The sequence below is a fragment of the Amblyomma americanum genome, chromosome 5 (assembly GCF_052857255.1).
Source record: "Amblyomma americanum isolate KBUSLIRL-KWMA chromosome 5, ASM5285725v1, whole genome shotgun sequence".
In the NCBI taxonomy this organism is placed as follows: domain Eukaryota; kingdom Metazoa; phylum Arthropoda; class Arachnida; order Ixodida; family Ixodidae; genus Amblyomma; species Amblyomma americanum.
The window spans coordinates 95,116,440-95,131,584 of record NC_135501.1 but is presented as its reverse complement, the minus strand read 5'-3'; the positions used below and the strand labels follow the sequence as shown (position 1 = coordinate 95,131,584).

Genomic DNA, 15,145 nt, shown 5'->3' with positions numbered 1-15,145 from the left:
GGTGCCACCGCAACCGACTTCAATGGAAGAGAAGGGGACTCTTTCTAGCCTAAAGTTGTCCCTTTGTAGCCGGATAATACTATCGTCGCCTGAGGTATCTGCTTTAAATAAATCTCGTCTCTCTTTTTATCTCACTAATGACTATAGATAAGTTACCAACGTATTAAGAATAACGAACCAGACATACTGTGGGGATTTGCATTCCCATTCATATATGTGAATTTATTAAGAAGCACCATGAACTGGGGAGGTTTTAATTAAAGTACAAAACGAGAAGAAAGTAAATTCTAGAGGAATACTGCTAAATTCATTAGTGTGATAGCGTGAGCACCTAGCGAGCCGCTGACGTGTCATTCCGTGCTGCTGATAAGCTGCGCACGGCACGCTATCGGCGCACTATAAGAACACCATGCTCTTGGCAATAAACGTTTTTTAGTTCTGGACCTTCGTCGATGCTGGTCGTAGTTATTTCACTGGCGACAAGGATGGGATCCGTCGGGACTGGCCTGCCAAGCGTGTCTGGGCAAGATCGGACGACGCACATCGGAAGCCACTAACGCGGACTGCAAGTGGCTGGCGGCCAGGGGCAAGCAGCTGACAACGGATCCTACGCACCAAGCAAGACATCGACACGATAAGTAACTGCACCGAAGCGTTGTTACGTTTACGTTGTTACGTTTGTGCACCGAAGCGATGTCGCGTCTTGGCAGAATCGATGAGTACGACCCCAAGGTCCAGAATTTTGATTCTTACTTGGAACGGTTTGAACATTTCGTCAGCGCCAATGAGGTCTCGGAAGCAAAGAAACTGTCAGTTTTTCTAACAGTACTTGGCGCAGAGGCGTATGAAGTCCTCAAGAACCTGGTAGTTCCAGCGCTTCCCGTTGAAAAGACTTTCGCTGAAATCAAGCTTCTGCTGAAGAATCACTACAGCCCGCAAACTTCAGTCATTGCTGAAAGGTGCAGGTTTAACCGTCGAGTTCAACTGGAGCAAGAGAGCGTAGAAGATTTCGTTCTGGAGTTAAAACACCTTGCTCGGAAGTGCAATTTCGGAGACTTTCTGCAGGATGCCTTGCGAGACAGACTGGTAGCAGGCATTCGCAATGAGGAAACTCAAAGAGCTCTGTTCACCACGGAAGGCTTAACATTTCAAGGCGCATGCAAAATTGCGCTGGATAGGGAGTTGGCCACACAGCAGGCCGCGCTATTGCAACAAAGAGGTCGCAGTGAGGCACTCAACGCGGTGGGAACGCACGAGAGGTGCGACCGAAAGGCAAAGGACTCAACGCGAGGAAAAAGTCAAAAACAGAAGTGTAGCCGCTGTGGCAAGGCGCATACTTCAGACAGCTGTTGGTACAAGAGGTGTCCTCACTACGCACGCACTTCACAAACAAAATCTCTTTTCGCCTTGAGCATTGACGACAGGGTGTTGAAGTTGCATTCCAAGTTCCCTAGTGTATTTTCTTCCACTTTGGGAGCGATTAGGAACTATGAGGCAAAATTGGTTCTGCAGCCAAAGTGCACTCCTGTGTTTTGTAAGTCCCGGCCAGTACCCTTTGCGTTGCGAGAAGCGGTAGAAAAAGAACTGTCTGACCTTGAAAAGAAGGGTGTAATCGAGCGAGTAACGCAGAGTGAGTGGGCAACTCCCCTCGTAGTGGTTCCAAAGAAGGAAGGTGACAAACTAAGGTTGTGTGGCGACTTCAAAATCACGCTCAATCCGGTCCTAAAAACGGATCACTATCCATTGCCCCTACCGGAAGATTTGTTCACAGCCGTTTGTGAGGGAAAAGTGTTCTGTGTGCTTGACTTATCATCAGCATACCAGCAGGTGATGCTAAGCCCGGAATCCAAAGCAATTGTTACAGTAAACACGCACCGGCGGCTCTATCGGTACAACAGACTTCCCTATGGTATAGCGAGTGCCCCGGCTTTGTTCCAATCTTTAATGGATAAAGTCTTGATGGGCATTAAGAATGTAGGTTGCTACATTGACGATGTCATTGTAGCTGGCCAGGACATAGATGACTGCGAAAAAACACTTGAGCTAGTTTTGCAACGATTGAACAAATACAACATTACTGTCAAGGCAGAGAAATGCAAGTTCTTTCTAAGCTCAGTGTGTTACCTCGGGCACAAGATAAGCTCTGAGGGGATACATCCCACTGCGTTTGAGGCCACGAAACAGCTCCTTATCAGCACCCGAGCGCTCACGTACTACGATGCACGCAAACCGCTGGGGTTGCAATGTGATGCATCAGCGTATGGTGTTGGAGCGGTCATTTTTCATGTGTTTCCCAACGGCCAAGAGCGTCCAATTGCATTTGCTTCGCGTACCTTGACACCTGCAGACAAGAACTATGCGCAGTGTGAAAGAGAGGCTCTAGCTCTTATTTTTGGTTTGCAGAAATTCCACAAGTTCTTGTATGGCAGGAAATTTGACTTGTACACGGACCATCAGCCACTATTGGGAATTTTGGGTGACAACAAAGCCACGCCAGCATTAGCAGCTGCCAGACTACAAAGGTGGTCTTTAATTATGTCTGCTTACCAGTTCACTCTGAAATACCGCAAGGGAACTGAAATTGAGGTGGCTGATGCTCTGTCAAGATTACCTACTTGTGGTTCTGCTAAAGCAGAAACTGCGGAATGTCTGTCTGTTTTCGAATGCACCCCGCTCACAGCGCGGGATGTGTCAAAGGAGGCTGCACGAGACGGCACCCTCAGCAAAGTAATCGAGTATGTTCGGTCGGGTTGGCCAGCAAATGTCGTGGACGAATTGCAACCTTATTACGTCCGTCGCCTGGAACTCTCCGTCGAACAAAATTGTCTCACATGGGGGACGAGAGTAGCTATACCTGAGAATCTGAGGCCCGCAGTCCTGTCCTTGCTTCATGAAGACCACCCTGGCTCTAGTCGAATGAAAATGTTAGCAAGAAGTTTTGTGTGGTGGCCCAACATGGACAAGGCTATTGAGGAGTACATAAGGAAGTGCAGAGTGTGTCAACTAGTACTACCGGCAGCTCAGCCTGTACCTCTCCAGCTGTGGCCGTACCCAACAAGGTGTTGGCAAAGAGTACATGTTGACTATGCGCAACAAGTTAACCACAACTTTCTTGTCTTGGTGGACGCCTACTCTAAATGGGTTGAAGTTTGGCCTATGACGTCAACTACCACCTCTCAGACTATTAGTAAGCTTCGCAGCCTCTACGCAGCGTATGGTTTTCCAGAGGAGATTGTCAGTGATAACGGCCCACAGTTTGTGTCGCAGGAGTTCGCAGCATTCTTGTCTCGTAACAGTATCAGACATACTAAGACTCCACCATATCACGCAATCTCTAACGGAGCAGCCGAGCGGCTAGTCCAGACAACCAAGAAGGCGCTTTTAAAGCAAGTGTTGTCCCTAGCTGAACACGGAAAGCAACAACCCTTGCAGGAAGGATTAGACAGTTTTTTCATGTCGTACAGGAATACCCCTCATTCTCTAACTGGGAAGACCCCAGCCGAGCTGTTTCTGAGGCGACAGCCGCGAGGTAAATTGTCGTTCCTCAAACCGAGTTTTGTGCAAGACATGACTGATAAGCAACGATGCATTAAGCAGCAAAGAGACAAGGACAGGGGCTGTGAACGTGCTTTCGCCGTGGGGGAAAGGGTGTTTGTGAAGTGCATGCGTAGTGAGGACACCTCTTGGGACGATGGCACTGTGGTACAAGTTGTGAGCCCAGTGACTTATCTCGTGCGCGTGACGGGTCAAGTTCGATTTGTGCACGCCGACCACCTCCGCCCTTTTGCACGACCAGCCTCGCTATCGCAGCAGGCATCCCTACCAAGTGAGCAGCCTCGGGAGTCGCCAGGGTAGGCAGGGCCCACAGTTGAGACCACGTGCCCCGAGGAGACATCGTCGGCCGGCACCAATGCACCCGCCTCGCCACCTTCTCCGGCAGCCGACTCGACTGTGCCACTCGACGCTTCAGGTGATTCGCGAGAGTATTCGCTGCCAGCCAACGACGACGCTGTGGTGCCTCCTCGCCGTAGCCAGCGTATGCGCCGGCCCCCGGATTGGTTCAGACCATCAGACTTCAAGAAATCACTTCGTGTTGTCTAAGGGGGGAGGAGATGTGATAGCGTGAGCACCTAGCGAGCCGCTGACGTGTCATTCCGTGCTGCTGATAAGCTGCGCACGGCACGCTATCGGCGCACTATAAGAACACCATGCTCTTGGCAATAAACGTTTTTTAGTTCTGGACCTTCGTCGATGCTGGTCGTAGTTATTTCAATTAGGAAGAGCTAATAAAACTCAGAGCTTAAGTGAAGCAGCCTCTTATTGATTGCTCACCTCTACGCGCCTTTGAAGGCGTTTAGAACGTAAGCGACGAGCTCCTCATGAAAGGTTAAGAATCAATAATCACATCTAAACCTATGTATCTACAAGAACGCCAAATAGCCATTCGTGTGACAGAATTTGTGTGCGTTTGACCGCGCCTGAATACTGGCACGTGTTCAGTTGCTAGAGAATGATTAACTTGCTGGAGAATAAACTGCAGCAGCGTGCTGCTCTGCTTCAGCTTTCGTCGTTAAAATGAAAATCAAGGGCTTGACGCAGCTTGTTAATATCTGAACATTCCCCAAGCATAGATCGTTTTAATGAAATGCGCACCCTCACTTTATTCACTTCCTGCTTTCGCTTCTTTCGGAGCGACAATCTGACAGATTGGTCCGCCACGTTTAGGGCAAACTATCGCGTTCTGCTTCTTTTCCCACCATGTGGCAGTACCGTCGTAAACGCTCCAACTAAGTTTAGCCTGAGCAACTTCGCTGTGCCTAAGTTTTCTCACAGAATCATGCTCAACACCATGCATTACCTGTTGTGTGTTGATAGAGGAAAGAAACATTGCCGGACTATTTCAGCGCTAGGTAAAACTAATTACTCAGCTAGTTAGCGCATAATTCTAGGGAATAAATTTTGCGCAGCGCAAAACGTACAGAAAGAAGAGGCAGCACCTGTACTGGGTCGCTTCCTTAGTTCTCGTCCTGTGTGGTGCACACTTATTTTCCAGAACCTCCTGGTTGACAAGCAGGGGCTGCGCCTGCCTCGAAACTCAGTGTTCCTTCGAGAGTCAAACTTTGCTAGATGGGGGAAGCGACAGCGTTATCTAAGCATACTCCAATGAACGGGTAATTCTAGGAGCGATAAAGAAAACCAGGAGTGAAATCAGAGCGTCACTAAGCGGTTATAGCGCCGGTATTAGCTAGGTCATGCGCAAGCATAGGTTTCGCCACCACGCGTTATGCAGTATCTTGCATTTGCACTTTCTGCATCCTCTTTGCTTTCCAGGCACAAACATGTCCAGTAAAGATTACGCTAATGACGAGAGCCGAGGCTCCTAATAGCGCGAAAGCAAATAATGCGTATCCAAAGAAATTTGTTTTCTGACGCACGCCTTCGCATTATTCAGGAGCTAGAAAGCGAGGCCTCTTAATAACAGCGCCCTCAAAATAAAGGTGCGTAAGCCTGGTTTCTGCACGTTATAACGTACCTTGTCCTCATGTAACACGCGAGCCGTCTTCCTGCAGCAAGTGAAATAATCCGACCTTCGGTCTCTTAATGTTAGCCCGTTTTGCCAACTTTCGGTGTGGGCTGGACAAAATTATTTTAGATGTTTTACCACTCAACTTAAATTGTGTCTCGCTGATGCTATACTTACCATTTTCCTTTCCATCGCTTGCTGCGTTCTTCGTTTAAAAGGGAAGAAAATGCGAAAACTCGAAAAGCAAGAGCTCTAGAGTTGAGTAGATTTCACAAGTGATTGTTGATGATTATGGATTTTTTATGGCACAAGGGCGTCAATCGCCAAACAGCGCCACGGCACAAGGTATTCTTCCACTCCTCCAGATGGGGTCAAAGACCGATTCCTCAAGAATTTCACCCTAAATAAGCCGAGCACCTGATCAGGGGAAAGCTTGTACCCATTGTATACCACCGGTGGGTACGCGGCGCCACCGGGGATTGAACCCCCACAAGTGATTGTTATTAACTAAACGCCAACAATTGGCAGTTGTGTTCTGGTTCTTCCTCAGTGTGACACGAAGGTATGAAACAATGGCCCTGTGTCTTGGTCCACATTTAAAAATTAGTACAGCTGAGTTCAGAAACACATGCGCTCATGGCGTATGAAGCCATATATCTAAAAACATGGCGCTCCGTAGTTATATAGATATTAATAGCCGGAGGTCTGGGACACCTCGGCAGCTTTAACTTTCTTTTTGCGTTTGTTCACAAAGCCGCTCTTCCTTCTCGTCTTCTGCCTTCTTCGGAAAACAACGGCTATTTCCTTAGATACTTATAAATACTAAAATAAAAAGAATAAGCCAGCACTGTTACGTTTAATATCCCGAAATATTTGTATGCTCGTACAATTGCACTACAGCTTGGTTAAAAGTTTTTGGGGGTTTAACGTCCGAAAGCGACTCAGGCTATGCGGGGCGCCGCAGAGAAGGGCTCCGGAAATTTCGACCACGTGGGGGTCTATAACGTTATTAATCACCTTTGGTTGCAGGAGCGAAAAAATCACAACACAAGGCACAAAGACGCGACGAAGTGCCTTGTGTTGTGCGTTTTTCCCGCCTGTAACCAAAGATTAACACTTAACAACTTGCCCAGCAAGAAGTTTTTTTAAGGTACTAATCACGTTACCTAGCGCCTCATTCAAACATTACAGGATATATTGTTTCGTGACGGCAAGCAGGTGAAGACAAGAATAATTGACAGATGCGATGGAATGATTCGTTGTTGTTGTTGCCTTGGTCACATGGCACATACCCACGACGGGAGATTGGCCAGGGTTCAGTGGGGAGACACCATAGAATAAGATAAACTGGAGTCAAGCTAATGATTTTGCCTTGGGTGAAATTCCAGAGTAATTTAAAAGAAAACGAAGAAACAAAATATCTGGAGAGATTGTCTGAGAATATATTAATTAAAGATATGAAAATACCGAAACGCTCTTTTGAATGCAGAAATTTTCGAAACAATAAGCAAGGTAATCTGCCGGTAGCTCTAATATAATTGTGGAGGTATTCGCAAACTTGATGCAATGAAAAACCCTGGCGCTAGCGTCGAAGGAGAGGAGGAGAGGCACCGACAAGGTGAGACCTAACTTTGTAATGGGAATTTCTAGATGTGTTCTCCTCTGAAGTGCAAACCTCCGGCAAGAGAGTAAGATATGTTCCAATGTCTCTTCTTCACCCCGAGCCGTACAAAGGTTTGTGGGACTGACCCGCATTTACAAAAGTACAGATTTAAACAGGGAATCCTGCACCACTTGAGTGTCATCGTTACCTCACACTGCCGGGTTTTACACACACGAGTCTTCTATGGGTACATGAGATGTTGGTAGCCGACAGCTGAGAGTAAGGAATCGTTGCGTACGGCGGTTATAAACGGAAAACGCTGAAATCCCGTCATTCCGAAAAGAACAAGATTGGGTACGCTACAGGCAAGTGGCGCATTTAGAGCTTCTTTTGGCAAAAAGTCTGCTCCTTCATTTTGTAAAATACCGCAGTGGACTGGTATCCAAACGAAGCGCACCTCTTTCACCCATCCGGGAATAAAAAAGTTTAATGAGCGTCTCAAAACAGCGTCTCGTGTGGACTCCAGCGCCAGGAAAACAGAAAGACAATCTCAGAGGACTATCACCTGAGAAACAGTTAGGGGAATCGCCAAAGCGGGCAGTCCCAGAACCACAAACTCTGCTAGAAATATGGTTGTGTAATCCGGGACTCTGTCCGAAAAGTTCCACGAGAGAGACTCTGAAAAAATGCCAACCCCTGCCTTCCTGTCGACCCCAGACGCATCTGTAGCAATTACAGTATGTTGCCGGTACTGGGCAAGGTGATCCAAGAGGATTCCAATTAATATCCTTGCAGGCAGATGCTTCGCATTAGGTGGGAAAATAAAATCAAAAGTAATATCCACAGGGGACGCTGCCCAACCAACTCTGCATAAAAAATTGAGGTCCACACCAATAATGGATAAAAGATTCCGAGTAAAAACAACCTGAGGTATGCGGGACCTTGGTCAATGAGGAGTGAGAAAAAGGGCTTGATGGGAGACGAAAATAGAAGTATTCAAACCAGGAGGCGACTCAAATGCCCGTAAAAAAGTCCTGACAGTTAGCAGGTGAAAACAGGAGTTAAGGTCGGGAATAGGAGCCTCCAAGTACAGAACTGCTGGGGAGACTGATTGAGGGAGACCTAGGCAGAGAGGCAGTGCGCGCCTTTCTAGCAGCAGCAACGGATGAAGCTGATATTTTGGGGAGCCAGGAAAAAGTATGCAGCCAAATTCCAAAATGGGTGTGACATAGGCTTTGTAGAGAAGTACAAGCGCATCCCGGCGCATACCAAAATTCCTATTACTTATCCGTAGTAGCCTACCTAGTGCACGCTCTCCTCTCTCCACGTTAGTTTTGATGTGGGGCCGCCAATCCAAATTGGCATTAAAAATGACGCCTAGGTACCTCAACGATTCTACCTTTGTTATGCTGACCGAGCGATCGCGTAGGATATATGCAGAGGTATGTTGGTTTTAAAAAGCAGTACGCTGCTGTTGTGCGCATTTAATACGAAATTTATTGTATCCAGCCAAACCTCGAGCGCATTGAGGTAATCCTGGAGAGAGCGATATAGGGCATGAATGTCTGCTGCAGAAGCAAAGGCTATGTCATCTGCATAAACATATATTGTAACTTCAGGGTGAACTGGAATGTGGCACACCAGCAGATTTAATTGAAGTGGCGAAAGTACAGAACCTTGTGGCACGCCTTTGATTTGGGCATAGGTGTCTAAAGTGAAGGAATCACCAGAGCAAAAGAACTGCCGTCCTGTTAAAAATTCGCGGATCTATGCATAAATGTAGTACGGCGGGTGTAGTAATTAATGCCAGTTTAGTGAGAAGGAGCGAATATTCAACTCTGACGTACGCTTCAGCAATGATAAGCGTCACTAATGCTGATACTTTTCTTGTGCATAGCAAGGCGGATTCTGCTCTCCAAATCGACATGGACAGGCCAAATGGAGCATTCCCGGCGAAAGCCAATCTGGGCAGAGCTCAATGCATTCACTACTGAAACGGGCTCGGATAGGCGGCTGTGCACAATTCTTTCTATGGGCTTTACCGAATTGGATGTTAGAGCTATCGGCCGAATGTTATCAATATGGAAGCCTTTCTTTGAATCTTTTAAGAGCAAAATTATTTTCGCCACCATCCTGGAGTGCGGCAACCATGCAGTTTCTAATGATGTATTGATCAGGTCGAGGAGGTCCTGAGCGAAGTCTTGCGCTAGAATTTTCACCATCCCAATCCGGAGCTGAGGATTGCATTAAAGAATCTGCTGTTGCTAACTCTGATTTGTCAACAAAAATATAGTCTGAGCAGGGGTAGGGGGCGAACAGAGGGACACCACGTTGGTCCCGAAAACGTTAAGCAAGCCCTTGGGCAATTCGCTCAACTTTCGCCTCATGTGGAGAGAGCACCACCGAGCTGGTTATCTGCCTGACTGAAGTGTTCACATTCCGTTCCATAAAGCGATACAAAGCCTTCTTATTTTTGGGGGTTTGACAAATATGTGTTCAAATTTTGATTGTAGTCATCCTTAGCCTTTGCTATGGTTCTTTTAAATGATGGCGAGAAAAATGTTTAGTTGACCCAATTTTCCGGGCTCTGATTATGCGAAAGAGTCCTCCACGCTGCTTTCCTACGACAGAAAGCTGTCTCACACGCATCATTCCACCATGGGGGTGGTGATTTATTGCAAACAGCAGAACGCACAGTAAACTGGGAGCTCTCCGTAGCCATCAAAACTGAAGCAAACACTCGCTGAGCCCTGTTGGTCCTACATGAACAAGGATCAGATATAAGGGAGGCACGCAAAGATATCTGTATGCTGCAAGATTGACTAATTTTCGGGAAGAACCATGCTCTCGGAGTGGGCTCACCAATATGATGAAAGTAATTGGCAGATGGTCACTAAATGTGCCACAGTCAATTGTGGACCATGCCCATATACCTACTACTCTTGCTGCCAAGGAGAAATCGAGTACTGAGCGCTACTGTCTGCGGATAAACGTTATGGCCCGAGAATTGCAACATCGCACATCATTTGCAGACATCCATGCCCATAAGATATGGCCATGTGAATCAGTATAGGAACACCAGACTACGTGGTGGGAGTTAAAGCCCCCAGCAATGATTACCCTGCTCGAGTTTGCAAGTAAGATGTCTAGGTGGTCTGTTCTGCATACTCCATTTGGAAAATAGACATTTGCAACTTTGACTGTAGAGAAGTGGGGCAAAGTGAGATCTATAGCTAGAAGCTCGCAATCAGAATCCATTACTTTTTTAGTTATTGAAGCCCGACGGCACAATTTTGACGAAATCAAGGTCACCAACCCACCGCCCCTCTCATTTATGCGGTCCGCACGGAAAACACGAAACCTGTTTAAAGAAAATGACTGAACAGGGGATAGCCAAGTTTCTTGTAAGAACACAATATCTGGGTTATAAAAATAGAATATTTAAATCAGGAAGAGATGCAATAGAGCGGTAATTCCATTGAAGAACCTTTACACCCGCCATCATGCCAATTCGAGAATGGAGGCTAAAAATGCCTCTCGAAGAATGAAGATACTCTAGAAGGGCCTCTTTTGGTCTTGATCTAGGGAACGGAGGACTTCGGAGGAGAGGTTGAGGCACGACGTTTCTGCGTAGGGCAAGCCATTTCTATGTCATTCGTGCAAACTGTGTTGCAAGAAAGACTTACAGGGACGCTGTCAAGAGACGGCACGTGAGACGGCACCTTGGGTGATGGCCTGGCGACGAAACTTTGAGCACAGGCTTGCTGTGATGTAGTTAGTTATATTGATTTTAATGGCGCAAAAGCAACTATGGCTATGATGCGCCAAACACAAGGTTAGGTTCTTGTTAAATGTTACACTTTTTATACCTAGAGTTTGTTTAAAACATTGGCTTCATTAAGAAACTTAAAAATACTTGAAAGATCAACCAGTGCTTGATCACCTAAAAGCAACTTGGGGTGCAATGGGATGTATTCATTGTAGAGTGTTGTAAAATATTTTTTTCTCAGTTGTTCTAGTTTTGTACATGAAATTAAAATGTGGTTTACAGTGAGTACTTCGCCGCACATTTCGCAGAGAGGTTTTTCTTGTTTTGTCAGTAAGAAGTTGTGTGTAAGGTGTGTGTGCCCAATGCGTAGCCGACATAAAATAACTTCAGTGAAACGTTCTTGATGTCTACATGATTTCCATTCTCCTAAAACGGGTTTTATAGAATGCAGTTTGTTGTTTGCCTGTTCTTCCCATGCAGCCTGCCACTTAATTCTGAGTTTACTGTGCACTAATTTCAAAAAATCCCTGTGTGGTATGTTATCTTGTTTTATTTGATCAATTCGAGCTTGTGCTGCGCATGCATCTGCTCTCCCATTACCGACAATTCCAACATGGCTGGGCACCCAGCAGAATATAATGTTATGTTTTTGTTTTTTTATTTTAAATATGTTATGTATGATGTTTCCTATAATGGGTTCAGCAGCGTTTCTACAGTGCAGCGCTTTGAGCATACTCAGTGAATCGGTGTAAATGACGCTATTTTTAATGTTTTCTTTTACAATTTGGTCTACGGCTACAAGGACTGCATAACTCTCGGCAGTAAAAACCGATGCATACTGTGGCAGTCATATCATTTTTTCATTTTTTCCTTGAATTACTGCACTTCCAGCACGACTTTCTGTTTTTGACCCATCAGTGTAAAATTCAGTGAAGGTGTCATATTTTTCTTGCAGTTCAATGAATTCTTGTAGTATTAGCTGATGTGGCATTTCCTTTTTATGTACGTGTGCCAGTGTGAAGTCGCACACTGAAGGCAGGCTGTACCATGGTGGTAAATTTTCATATTTTTGTGCAATATTCGGCAGGGCATCCAGTACTCCTAACTCTTCACATTTATCTTCAGAGCGCATTATTAGTGGCCGGATGGATTGTGGTTTATTGTTAAATAATCTTTTGGATGGGCACTTGGTAACAATGGGATGGCAGAGATGTTTAGGAAGAGTACGGGTTTTTAGGACGTATGCGCATGTCAGTGTGACTCTTCTACCCTCTAGTGCAGGCTCATTAGCTTCAATGTAAAGACTGTTTACCGGGGATGTTCTATATGCTCCAGTTGATAGTCGCAGACCAAGATTATGAACAGGGTCCAGTCTTTTCAAGTAGAATGCTCTTGCTGAACCGTATACTATGCACCCATAGTCCAGCTTGGAGCGTAGCAGAGAGCGATAGATGTGTAATAGGCATGTTCTATCGGACCCCCACCGTTTTCGTGAGAGCACCTTTAATACATTGAGGGCTTGGGATGCTTTCTTTTTAAGATTGTTAATGTGTGGTAGAAATGTGAGTTTCTTGTCAAAAGTGAGTCCTAAAAATTTATGTTCTGGTTTAATTGGTAGTGTGGCTTGATTCAAGTATAGGTTGGGATTGAATTGTAGGCCTCGTCGCAATGAGAACAGAACAGCTACTGTTTCTTGAGGAGAGAACTTGAACCCATTTATCTCTGCCCAAGCAGCTAGTTTATTTAGTGTGATTTGTATTTGTCGCTCGCAGGACGATATGCTGGAGGAAGTGCATGCTATCTGTAGGTCATCTACATAAACCGAATACATTATGGACTTGGGTATTACTTTGGCTAACGAATTCATTTTTACTACGAAGAGTGTCGTGCTTAGAATGCAACCTTGGGGTGCGCCATTCTCTTGGGTGAAAGTCATGGAGAGAGTTGTTCCTAGGCGGACCCTAAATGTGCGGTTAGCCAGGAAGTCGTTCAAGCAGTTCAGCATCCTGCCTCGGATACCTAGCTCTGCTAGGTCGCGGAGGATGCCGAACTTCCACGTGGTATCGTATGCCTTCTCCATGTCGAAGAAGACCCCGATACACTGCTGCTTGTGGATGAACGCCTCCCGTATGGTGTTCTCTAGGCGGACAAGGTGATCGGTGGTTGAGCATGCTTTTCAGAATCCACATTGATGTACATCTAATAGTTGCCGAGATTCGAGTACAAAGGTGAGTCTAATATTTATTACACTTTCAAAAGATTTAGCAATGCAGCTGGTGAGGGCTATTGGTCTGTAATTGTCAGGACTTGTTGGTGATTTTCCGGGTTTCAGAAAAGGTACTATTACTGCTTTCTTCCACTCCTCAGGTATTCTGCCAGTCATCCATATTTTATTGAAGAATTTTAACAGTGCCTGTACGGCTGTATCAGAGAGATCGGCAAGCATATTGTAATGCACATTGTCTGGGCCTGGTGCTGTCTTTTTACCGGAAGATAATACACTATTTAATTCCTGGAGCGTAATGGGCTGGTTGTAGTCTTCCTGCATGCCTGTTCCGAATGGAAGTTTTTGTTTTTCAGCTATAGCTTTGTGTTTCTGGAATGTGCTTGTGTAGTGGGATAACCTTGAGACTTCAGCAAAGTGCTCGCCCAATAAATTGGCCTGTTCTTCCGACGATGTTTGTGTACCGGGTGTTGTCCAAAGTGGAAGTGTGAAGGAAGTACGGTCACCAGTGAATTTACGGACTTTGTCCCACATTTTTTTTGATGGTATTGAACTATTTATAGAGGACACATATTTCTGCCAGGAGGTTTTCTCAGCATTCCTGCGCACGTACCGCGCTCTCGCCTTGGCCCTCTTAAAAGTGAGTAAGTTCTCTGCAGTGGGGTACCGACGCAGGGTGCCCCATGCTTTATTTTGCTGTTTTTTTGCAAATGTACATTCTTGTGTCCACCATACTTTGTGTTTCTTCTGTACGAGTCCTGTTGTTTGTGGTATAGCGAGTGTTGCAGCAGATATTATGCATGTAGTAACCCTGTCATTAATTTCATCTATGCTGAGGTCTTCAGAAAATTCTTTATCTAGAGTGGCACTTTCTGTAAAAAGTGACCAGTCGGCGAGGTGAAGTTTCCAGCGCCGTGGTCTTGTGGGGATGACTGCAGTAGACGATGAGAGGCTGATGATAATAGGAAGGTGATCACTTCCCAGAGGGTCATTTAAAACATCCCATTTAAAATCGGTAAAAAGCGATGGTGATGCGAAAGCTAAATCGAGAAAGCTCATTTTTGCCGAGCTTGGGCAACAATAAGTTGCTTTTCCTGTATTTAAAAGACAGATGTTATTTGAGAGGATAAAATCTTCGATTGTTTGCCACCTAGAGTCGCAGCGCTCGCTTCCCCAAAAAGGGTAGTGAGCGTTAAAATCCCCAACTGCCAGATATGGCTTTGGAAGTTAATCTATCAATTCTTCTAGATCATGGACTGTTAATGTAAAATGTGGAGGAATGTATACGGAACAGATTGTTAGTGTTTTATAGCTGACGATGCTGACTGCAACCGCCTCTAGTTTTGTATTGAGCTTTATTTCTCGAGCAGGGACGCCGCTTTGGACGACAATTGCGACGCCTCCTGAGAGTCGATTTGCCTGCTCGCGATCGCGTCTAAAGGTTTGATAATGTTTCAGAATATGCACATGTTGTGGACCAAGATTGGTCTCCTGAAGACATAAAACTATGGGTAACATTGACCCTAAAATATGTGTTATGTCACTATAATTCCGCATAAGTCCTCTGCAATTCCATTGAATTAAAAAAGCCATGCTTGTGTTTTTAAAAGAAAATGAAAGGAGATTTACTTATGTGGTGGGCCCGTTATGAGGGGCCTGTCTTTTTTTCGCTCAACAGAGCTGTTCCGCCGCTGTAATGGAGGCGGAGTGGGTGTTGTATCCATCACCTCAACAGAGGTGCTGGAGGAGCGCGCAGCCGCGGTTGTGTTAGTTTCAGGCCTCTCCCGACGGGGGGAGGTCCTGCGGGATGTCGACCCATGGACCGGCGGTCCCTGCTTTGGCAGTGACAGCGCAGCTTTCGCTGACCCTGCCTGGGGCGTGGATGGCCCTGCCATAGGCTCGGTGGGAGCGGCCTTGGCAGGTGCCGGAGTGCTGTGCGGTGCTACGCCCCTGCGCACCACATCAGCGAAGTTTTGTTTTGCTGTGAAGGAGATTGTGTTTGTAAGCGCAAAACGCCTTCTCGCT

General features: G+C 46.0%; 1 protein-coding gene across 1 annotated transcript; it reads left to right on the top strand.

Moving 5' to 3' along the window:
• Nucleotides 1–325: 325 nt before the first annotated feature.
• On the top strand, nucleotides 326–2,369 carry LOC144134051 (uncharacterized). Its single transcript, XM_077667049.1, has 2 exons — nucleotides 326–1,259; nucleotides 2,348–2,369. The coding sequence occupies exons 1-2, from the start codon at nucleotides 694–696 to the stop codon at nucleotides 2,367–2,369; spliced, it is 588 nt and encodes a 195-aa protein (XP_077523175.1). The 5' UTR covers nucleotides 326–693.
• Nucleotides 2,370–15,145: the final 12,776 nt, after the last annotated feature.

Coding starts and splice junctions, on each gene's coding strand:
- LOC144134051 (XM_077667049.1), top strand. CDS start 694: ATGTCGCGTCTTGGCAGAATCGATGAGTACGACCCCAAGGTCCAGAAT. Junction 1,260..2,347: donor GCGGTGGGAACGCACGAGAG/GTGCGACCGAAA, acceptor TGACACCTGCAG/ACAAGAACTATGCGCAGTGT.